Consider the following 10,548-nt stretch of genomic DNA (forward strand, 5'->3'; position numbering starts at 1 on the left):
TATGCTTAACTTTTTTTTTAAAATGATTGATGAAGAATTCCATTTTCAACTGATGGAAACCCTGTCGAGGTCAAAGGAAATGTCCAAATTTATTCCATGGGAGGAGGATGTTACTGTCTTGCTAAAAGTGGAGTTTTCCACTGCATAACACTCTGCAAAACTATCAGTGCTCTTTCTGAGATGGGAGACGTTAACTTTTCATGCAGTAAATCAGACTGATGCATTTTGAAAATGAAACGTTTCAAAGACCCTTTTTTGAATTGTCCCATGACAATTTAAAATTTTAATAAGTCAATAAAAGCTCCCTATAAAGATCAACATAAAGTGGACCTTTCATCTTCATTAATTCTTTACACCTGTGTAAAGTCAGTGCTAACTAACAATCAGAATAATAGGATTTTTTACAGCATCTTTCTCTAGCCATAAAGGGCTGCAGCAGGTGCTGAGAAAAAAAAAAAACTAGGCCTGGGAAGTCTGATGCTAATAATTCAAATGATCTACAGGCTCCATTGATTTCAATGACCTCAGCCAATTTAGACTAGGTAGGAATCTAACACCTTCTGATTAACTTGCTGTCACAATGAGCTGCTCTTAAAGGAAAGAACAATACATCTGCATTACCTGCTCCATGTATATACCAGAGTCATACGGAGAAGCAGCAAGTCAGAAGGGTTGGGACAACTCCTATAGTCCAAACATTACAAGCATGGCCAATAAAAATACTAATTAAAGAATAAATTTGCCAAACTGCTTTACAAACTGACTCAGTTTCCACATCCTGAAAGCTTTAGAAAGCAAAGGTTAGTTCTAGAGTTTAAAGAGCAGGTTACCTGGTGTTTTTGTGGATCAGCGGAAAGCCCGTCGCTGGGAGGTTTGCCTGCCCCAGTGCCAGGGGAAACGTGGGATGCGGCCAGCAGCTGAGCACTGATGGGACAGTAGCCATTGGAAGGCCGATGAATGTTGTTCGAGGCAGCAGCTACTTCATCTTCATCACCGGAGTCTGTAATCAGGATAAACTCAGCCTTAAAAAGGTCATTCTCCTGCATTTCTCCTTTGCTCGAGTTATACCCCAGGGACTGGAAAGCCGTTTGGGTGCTGTCTGTACAGACGTCGGACGCGCAGACTTGTCTGGCCGCGTTCTTTAAGGCCAGTTCATCAGAGGTTGCGTTAGACTGCAAAAGATACAAGGAAAAAAATCCCAATTAGCTGCATTTTATTTGCATTCCCCAAAATGTGAAGTAATTTTGGCTTGCAGTGGTAGCTGGCACTGCGCTACCAAAAGTGCAGAGGGTGAATGAAGGATTGGGGCATGAGCACCCAGCAGAGACCAGCTCCCCAGGGACACCCCCACTGCCAGCCCCCTGGCCGATGCTGCGGGGGATGCCTTCCCGGCGACTGGTGGAGCAACAGGGGACTCTGATCACAACGATGGTCCGAGCCCGGGGTTGGTGCGGGAACCAAAAAGGAGGGTTCAGTCAAGCCGAATGAGCTGTCAGACCAGACTACGCTAGACACGATGGGAAGGCATCCCGACCGCGGGATCCACGGGAGCAGACAATGCTCCTCAGAGGAGTCTGACAGACAAATCTGGGACAAAATCTATACATATTAATGAAGAAACAAAGGCCTTTAAGCCAGGGCATTCTCTGAAGAGAGCAGACAAAGAATCTGAGGTCAGAGACCTTTACTGTATGTTCAAGCTTCTCAGCACAGACCACAATTGTTCTTCATGTTTTCTGCAATTTCCACTTCCAGTGTGTAACTTCTCAAGCACACTTTGCATGAGAACAGGAGTAGTGCAAGCTGGGCATACGACACACACATCACCGAATCATTCAATATTGAAACTGCTATGGTAAATTGTATTTCTCTTGAAGAAGGAATCAGGTAAAAGAGTAGAAATGTTATGTACTGCAAGAGAAAGCCTGTAGATGGGGCTCATATTTGAATCCTGCTCGAGGAACACAGTCATTACAAATTTCCACTTCACTTGCAGGTCCATGAGTCCCTGGAGCTCAGTCCTTTAAAAAAATACTGGATCATAAAGGGAGATACCACCAGTATGACTTTGGAGGTGTTTTTTCATTATCTGATGCTGGTTGGTTTTTTAAAATATTGTTCAGGTTCTAGACATTTTAGAAAAGGGACTAACTAGTGCTATGAAGGCCTCAGCACTGCGTCACCTGCCAGGAAAGTTTTCTCTGCCTACAGAGAAACACAGGGAGACAGATGTCAGAAAGACCCAAATCTGCTTTACCTAGGATGTTACTTTTAGAGCAAAATCTATCCGTTTGTTATTTCCAGTCTGAGTGGCTAGAAATGTAACTAATGAGTTAAATAACCTGAGGATAATACTCCAGTGCATGTCTCTTCAAACGCATCCATTCTCTGCCCAGATCTAACCACTTTTTAGACAGATAGGACACTGAAAATACTGGAGCATGTCCAGGTCACGGGACTGTGAACTCCTGTGAAAAGTTTAGGATGTGGAAGAGCACCCAGAACTGCAGCCTCTGCAGTGTCCAAGGGAAGGAGCTGTTACACAAGAGCAGAATCATCATAAGCATTAACGTTAACCTGAGGGTCGCAGATACCTTTCAAGCAGCACAGAATAAAATAAGAGGCCATTAAATGTTGTGAGGCAAGAAAGGAATAACAGACACTGTTGGCTGGTTGAAGGAAGGAGAACCAGCAATGTTGTGCTGCTGGCTTCACCATCACAGGAAATCATGGAGACAAGCTTTCACAAACAAAAAGCAAGCTTCCACTTCAGTGCATTACTACACAGCTATGAAAGCGATTGACACCTTTGCTGGAAGTCACAGCACTGGCAAGTGCTGAAACCAGGACCCAGGAACCAACTGTTGGTCGATTCCCATGTAATAACACTCTTCACACAACACCCTTGCTCTTATGAAGATCAGGAAGGAATCATCCCTCATTTGCCAAGAATATAGCCTTGTATGACTGACAGAGGTCAGTATCAGGATGGGTAAGGGTTTCCTTCCAATACAAACTCTGACAAAGGCAAAACAGGCCTTTGAGCAGATATCAGCCCTCTCTTGCACAATGATTCTGCACCTCTGGTAGGTTTGGTAATTAAAAACAAGCACAAGCCAAAAAACAGTTCAAGGGAAAGACCTTCAGTTCAGTGATGCTCCAGATAAAATTTTCATAGAATCGTAGAATCACAGAATGGTTTGGGTTGGAAGGGACCTTAAAGCCCATCCAGTTCCAACCCCCGTGCCATGGGCAAGGATACCTTCCACCAAACCAGGTTGCTCAAAGCCCCATCCAACCTGGTCTTGAACACTTCCAGGGATGGGGCAGCCACAGCTTCTCTGGACAACCTGTTCCAGTGCCTCACCACCCTCATAGTGAAGAATTTCTTCCTTATAGCTAATCTAAATCTGCCTTCTTTCAGTTTAAAGCCATTACCCCTTGTCCTATCACTCCATGCCCTCATAAAAAGTCCCTCTCCAACTTTCCTGTAGGCCCCTTTTAGGTACTGGAAGGCTGCTATCAGGTCTCCCAAGAGCCTTCTCTTCTCCAGGCTGAACAGCCCCAACTCTCTCAGCCGGTCCTCACAGCAGAGGTGCTCCAGCCCTCGGATCATCTCCGTGGCCTCCTCTGGACTCGCTCCAACAGGTCCATGTCCTTCTTGTGCTGAGGACCCCAGATCTGAAGGCAGTACTGCCGGGGGGGGTCTCACTAGAGAGGAGCAGAGGGGCAGAATCCCCTCCCTCGACCTGCTGGTCACACTGCTTTGGATGCAGCCCAGGATACTGGGCTGCTATTTTCAGTATCTTTTGAAACAGTGGAAAAATCAGTACAAACAAAAAGCTACCTTATTTATAATTTCTTGATTGCTCAGATCCTTTGATTCCTCTGGAATTGTCACAAGGAACTTAGAGACATCCACAACCTCAAAATGAGTTGGAAGTCTTCCAATGGATGGTACAAATGTGAAGGTCAATGGTTTGGTTTCAGATTCTTGAGAAATGACCTACAAAACACATAAATAGTTTAACTTTTTTATCCAAATAAAGATTATTTTTGTCAGAATGGAAATAAGAAATTCATTAATCTATGCAATTTACAAGCCTATTATTAGCTATATCCATCATTGTTTTTTTTAATTGGGTCATTGTATATTAAGGTCTTCTTTAACAGACAGAATACTGCCTTGATTATGGCCATCAACATCCTATGTATTCTAGTGGTGTAACACAGTAGATAGGAGAAAATTTGTTCAATAATTTGTTATTCTTTCCATATTCCATACCAGAATCAGAAAACCATATTCAATTTATTTCAAGGCTGTTTTTATCTTTGTTTAGCTCCATTTCAGTAGAATAACAATGTAATTATAGCACTGTACCTGGACATATTGTAGCCCTTAGAATATTTGCTTAACAACTTAAAACAAATTGGAAAAAACTTTTCTCTGCAAAAAGAAAGCAAAACATGTTTACATTTTCTAATGCAAATGCAGTTAATTCTGACAACATCTAGAACAAATTCCCGTTCAAGGAAAATATCTTCTCCCAATTTCTTTGGGCCATTCAGCCACATACACCAACTAATCATGTGTCTGCCTGCTCATTTCTCCCTCTCCACCTTGCACAGGCGTACATAGGGCCTGAATGCACTGAAGAGAAGGCAGTTTCACCTAAACATTTGATTTTACCACAGTGCTCTCCCATCACTTCCAGCTCCTTCACAGGTGATGTTGGCTAGGAAAAAGTAGTCCACACCATGGCAAAACTCTCAGTTACCTTGCCAGATATCAGCGAGAGGAACTGCAAAGGCCTTGGCAAGGTAAATAGAGGGAAACACGTCCCAAACCACTGAATCTAACATACTGGCTTTCCCACTACTTGTTGGTGTAAAAAAACCTTCTTTCTGATTGAAAACTATGGAATGTATAGATTTTCCCTTGTTTTATCATCTGATTTAAAGCAGTTAATAGTGTTTTCAATGAACTCTAATATGCAGAGCCTTGCACTATAGTGAATCATACAGAAAAACATGACTATTACTTTGGCTCTTTTTTGGGGGCTTGCTTGTTTAAAGTGGAACAAATTGGAGAGTTATGGCTCTCGTTATGCTTCTTAGTAATTTGCATCCGTAAGTAAATAGCAATTACAGAACAGAGTGGAATTATGGAATACATTCACCTGACTCTATCTTCTCGTGGCTGGAACATTAAAAATGACAGACACAGATTTCCAGTTTTTAAAAAAATTAAGAAAATATTGGTTACTTCCACTGACAATTATCTCCCGGAGGGCTTGGGCAAAACGGAGATGGGTTATTTATACAAGCATTGCCAACTACTCTTTTCTCTACAATTCAAGAGAACTCTGCTCTCTCAGACACACCCAGAATAAATTTCGATGTTTGAAAGTGAAAAATCTGAATAAATGGCAGCCATTTGGTTCTGAAATTGGGCCTTTATATTGACGAACTCACACGAGTAGGTTACATTACATTGCAGGCTTGCTACCCAGTTAGAGGTGTGCATTGCAAGGGTGCAAGGACAAGGTGGTCTCCTAATTTCCCTCTCCTCCATGTCACACAAGTGGCCAAGCATTGGAGTACACGATGCATGGCCTGAATCTGTAGCAAAAGAGCAACTGCTAAATGTTCCACCACGCCAGGAGCTCTGGATGTTATTTTATGGGAAGGAGAAACAACACAGCTCTATCCTTCTCTCAGCAGGCGATGTACCTGAGCCTGATAATTGTTTTTCATAAAGCAGCAACACAATTTTTAAATATTAATAGCCAGCACATTAAACACTTAATTAAACCTTGCTCCTGATACAAGTCATCAGAGTAGCATCAGTACTGAAGGATGTATTCACAATGCAGCCCGGGATGCAACCTCCACCCAAGCACCTGCTGTACCCAAAGATGCTCATCAAGAAGTAGGATTACCTGCACAGAGGCAGGAGCACCCATCATATTAGTATTAATGATTTCTGGACACTATATATATATCTCTATCTGTATCTATATTTACATCTACGACTATCCATTATAGTCTTATACAGCACCTGGCTCTCCACTGAAATCAGCTAGAGACAGCCTTTGCTTTCCTGCAGATCTGCAGCTGTGCTTTCATTTCACGTCATTTCATTAGGAAATGCAGCTAGTGACTCTGGCTACCTCAGTCATCTTTACTAACATTTTCCCCCTCTCCCTCACCCTCTTGTCATGCTCTTGTTTGACATTTGACAGCAGATGCTCTGTAGCAGTTGGTATTCTTGTGTCAGAGAACAAAATCTTCCGTCTAAAAGAAAAAGGAAGAGAGAGAGAAAAAGTGTGCAAACAGCAAGCCCACGCACAAACAGATTTATAGAAAATGCCAATCAAATGTAGTAGTGTTGCTAAACTCCCAGTACTTTATCTGCATATCTGTAATGAGGAAATACAAACAAAAAGCCAAGTTATGAAGCTTCAGACCATTGCGTAGTAATGGGGAGATCTTGCTAGCACCTAATTCTGTACTGTGTTTTACCCTGCACTTCCATTTTTATTGCTTTGGTGGAAAAATTAAAGAGTATATGAAGAAAATCTTGCTGTATTTGGCCTAAACACGTTGGGGAAATAACCATCAAAATTGCTTGCAAACTAAAACTAAGATTGAAAAACTCACATAAAGATGTGCAAGCTAGAATATTTTTTCAGGTGGAAGATGCCATTAAAGCATGTCATTATTTATATTCCTCTAGTATATTTTATATTTCCTAGAGTTTAGAAAGTACAAACCAGCAAATAGAATTGCTGCATTACAAAAAATTCAAAGATACTGTGTGCAGGAATGTGCTCCTTTTAGATTCACTGATAGCAAGTGGGAAACAGGAGCTTCCAGCAGGTAAAACTGGTCATGCAATCTAGGCTGCATCACAGAAACCTAGACAATGAGAAAACATCACAAGACTGGTCAGAAAAAGCAAATGTTTCCACTGGGGAAAACGAAAGAGAAAAAAACTCTTCCTTAAAAATATCTTTTAAGTGGTTGTTTTTGTTTTACAGATTTCAAAAAAACAACTAAAAATACTTTGACATTTTAAAATGTAAATTTTAATTGGACAGTGTGAAGCAGAAGGACCCATTACACATTTTTCTTTTCTTTTGTTTTTTCAAGGTAGAGAAAGGATTTCTGTATCTTTTTTCATGTACTCATCTCATTTACTATATCTCACTGGCTGATGTTTATATCCTTGAAGAACTGAAAGAAATGAACAGGTTGGACTTTCAGCATTTAATTAGATCTATTAATAGCCACACTGACATGTAGAGGTAAATAACAGAGAAATAACCTTAAAATTCAAATATATATAAATACATATGTGAAACGTTCTTGCAGATTATCACCTTTTCTCCATAAACAGTAGTAACGGCAGAAGGAATTCAATGCCATACATTCCCTGCTGCTGTAATTCACTTGAATAAATAGAGTTACAGTGGCAGAAAAATACCATCTGTGACGTCTGTTGAAGTTAATACTAATGAATTCTCCTTTCTGTTACATAATCAACTTCATGCACAATGAGATAATTGATTGTTTTTAATTGTATCCTTTCATGTTACTTAGTTCTTTGAAAAATATAAATAGGAGAGTTTAATATAAATAACCTTTGAATATCCATTGGGGGCTATAGACTGCTGCATAATACATTGCCGAATAACTTCAAAAGGAGAAACTTATTCTAGATTACTTCCTATGTCATCAATTTACAAACAGGTTTGTTGCATAATTAATACCACCAATTTACAGCTGCCCTGGGGACAGTAACTTAAATCATATTAATTATTGCTTTCATTACCACAGCTTCTACAGTCCTTACTTGTAGAGCACAATTTTTATTATCTTGGTTGCCTTATGAAGACAAATGAACACCTCCATTTAATCTCTCACATGCTTTATAAGCATTCAGCGTACTGCCTATTTTGTAATTTAAATTGAGGCCCCATTGTCACTGATTGCTTCCCAGGATTTCCTTCCAGAATACAGATTGCTAAAATGAAATTGAATATGCTGGTTCACATTACCACTTCTTCCACTGATTTGCTAATGTAAGTCATTTTGCTAATAAAACGACACCCTGAGGAAACCTCACTCTTGAAATATCAAGTACTTCCTTTTGAGGCTGTTTATTTATTTGTTTAAAGGATAGAAAAGGAAATATATGCATAAATAATAGCAAAATAACAAGCGTGTGCATCATGACATAGAAACATGTTGACTGAAGAGCTGTTTTGGTCAGAGCACAAATTCACATGCCCACAATTCCTCCGTGATAAATATAACTCTAACAGACAGAGAGAGCCTAGCCAACACCACTCACCCAGCCAGGGAGAGGGGCCACCCGAAAACACGGCACGGGTTGTGTAACCTCTCCTTAAATACCTTTTCTGTGTTCAGACTAAAGTCAAACCACAAAGACACATTGTCTCCTCCTCGAGACACAGAAAAAGGCTAGTCTACTACAGATGACATTATCAGTCAATGAGATGTAAGAATCTTCAGCATATCTTCATATCCTGACTTACTATATCTATCATGGTAACCTAATACAGATTAGCGGATTATTGAGTAATACAAGCTCTGGTTTATCTAAAACCTTTTTACAAACAGCAGCAGATGATCATCTGAACACCAGTTTTATATCTGTGAAACTTGAGGGGAAAAAGCTAACTCCACCCCAAAAGTCCAGGATGAAATTACAGCCCAGCTGAAGATTGTGCCAAAATTCCCACCAACAGCTGTGGTCTAGGAACTTCCCCAAGCCCTGTGATGTGCCCATTGTATCACCTTCAGCAAATCACTTTTTCTTCTTTCAGTACAGCAGCACAACTAAAACATACATGCAGACATCTTTTGAAAATTAATGTGTGTAAAGCACTAGAAAGAGCAGTTCAATAATAATATGACATTGTAATCTATTATTCACAATGCAAGAGCTCATTCAGCTAAAGTGTTTCTTTTCAACAATAATTTTAATTAGCTCTTCAACCCAGCAGATTTTATACAACTGTAATTGCAGTTTCATACTGGCCTACACATATGCAACTAAGCATGGTCAAAAGTAAGTAAAGATAACTTTTAATTTGGTCCTTTGCAGAGGGTAAGTAAAATACCTTGCCTGTTATGTTTAATTGATTTAATTAAATGCAGTTTGACTAAAGGGTCGTAAAACATTAGACTCTAAGGTGACCTGGGTGTCTCAATCATATTTGAGGATCAGTGACACCCTTAAAATCCTTATTTGCTCCTGTCTTCTAAACCTCCAAGGAAACAACATCTTCCCAGCTAAAAACACCTCTGCTGTAACATCCCAAGCTGCTCTAGTCCATCATCCATGTACAGCCCTGAAGCTAGGCAGTCCCATGCCCAGATTGCCTACAGCTAGTCCCTCAGCAGGTAATTACTGTTTCCTTCTGTCTGTCCTGCATTCATTTTATTGTGTGAATCAATCAGAAATGACCCAGAAATATTGCTGCTGATTTTGCACAGGTTTTATTGTAGTATGGCCAGGTTTGCCATCTGGTCTGGCATAGAAGACAGTCAAGGACTGGCAAAAGTAGACTGAAAAAGTTTGAAGGCTGATTACAAAATAAAATTTAAAAAATAAAAATAAAATGTGCTGTCTAACATACACTTAGACCACTTACCAAATACATCCAAATACATTAGCGGTCAGAAGACTCCCTGGGAAATGGGAGACTTCAGATCAAGTCCAATGCCTGTAGATACATAAAAATATCTGCACCTAAACTTAGGTCCTTACAAGGACATAGGACTTACGAGTTCATACATAGAGTATCCGTACTAGTATATACACAGAGACATTCACAGGCACTGATATACACAATGTATACTTATACAATGTCATGATACTTCTGCCCAACACAAAGGTTGCAGACAGCATAATTACATTTGTATAACAGCAGCGAGGCACAACAGATCTCAATTTTTCAGTCCTTTTTTGAACACCTCCATCTCAATTAACCAGTGAGAAATTGAAAGCTAAACTGAATTTATTCTTTTTCCTGTAAAAGTTTCTTGCAATTTCAGCCCTGCAAGAGAGTCTCAGAATGCTGCTGTCATCCTCACAGCAGTCTTGGAGCACATTCTCATTAATGTGTATGACATAATTCCCCTCATTTTCTTTTCCCCAAAACTGCACCTATCAGTAAGCAGGTGTAATTTCCAAATCAAGCACTGGGAATAGAAATAAATCCCTACTTACATCTGTCAGAGTTTGACAGATGTCTTGTGGGACGATGCTAGCAAGGAACTTCATTTTTTCAGTAGCAAGCATCAGTCATTTGCCCTTTGGTTTCTTGAGATGTGTGAGTGGTTGAGGGCCAGAAGGGTTTCAGCCAGACCAGCTCCCTCCCCACGGAGGTGAGGCTCACATGCGGTGAGGTTTTGCCACTGCACCGCTGAGCCCTGCCAGTCCTGTCCTCACAGTCGCGGGAAGATCAAGCCCAAGTGGTGCTGCCACCATGAATAAGCACCTCAGCAGTTCTC

At 40.5% G+C, this 10,548-nt stretch overlaps 1 protein-coding gene across 1 annotated transcript; it reads right to left on the reverse strand.

Annotated features, from left to right (window-relative positions):
- Window positions 1-830: 830 nt before the first annotated feature.
- On the reverse strand, window positions 831-6,297 carry LOC104163696 (muscular LMNA-interacting protein-like; the record flags this gene model as incomplete). The annotated part of the gene is made up of 3 exons (XM_009702788.1): window positions 831-1,172; window positions 3,848-4,006; window positions 6,213-6,297. Coding segments are annotated over 3 exons (586 nt in total), but the record flags the coding sequence as incomplete, so codon positions are not given.
- Window positions 6,298-10,548: the final 4,251 nt, after the last annotated feature.

This window comes from Cariama cristata, unplaced genomic scaffold (genome assembly GCF_000690535.1).
Source record: "Cariama cristata isolate BGI_N322 unplaced genomic scaffold, ASM69053v1 scaffold2176, whole genome shotgun sequence".
Lineage (NCBI taxonomy): Eukaryota > Metazoa > Chordata > Aves > Cariamiformes > Cariamidae > Cariama > Cariama cristata.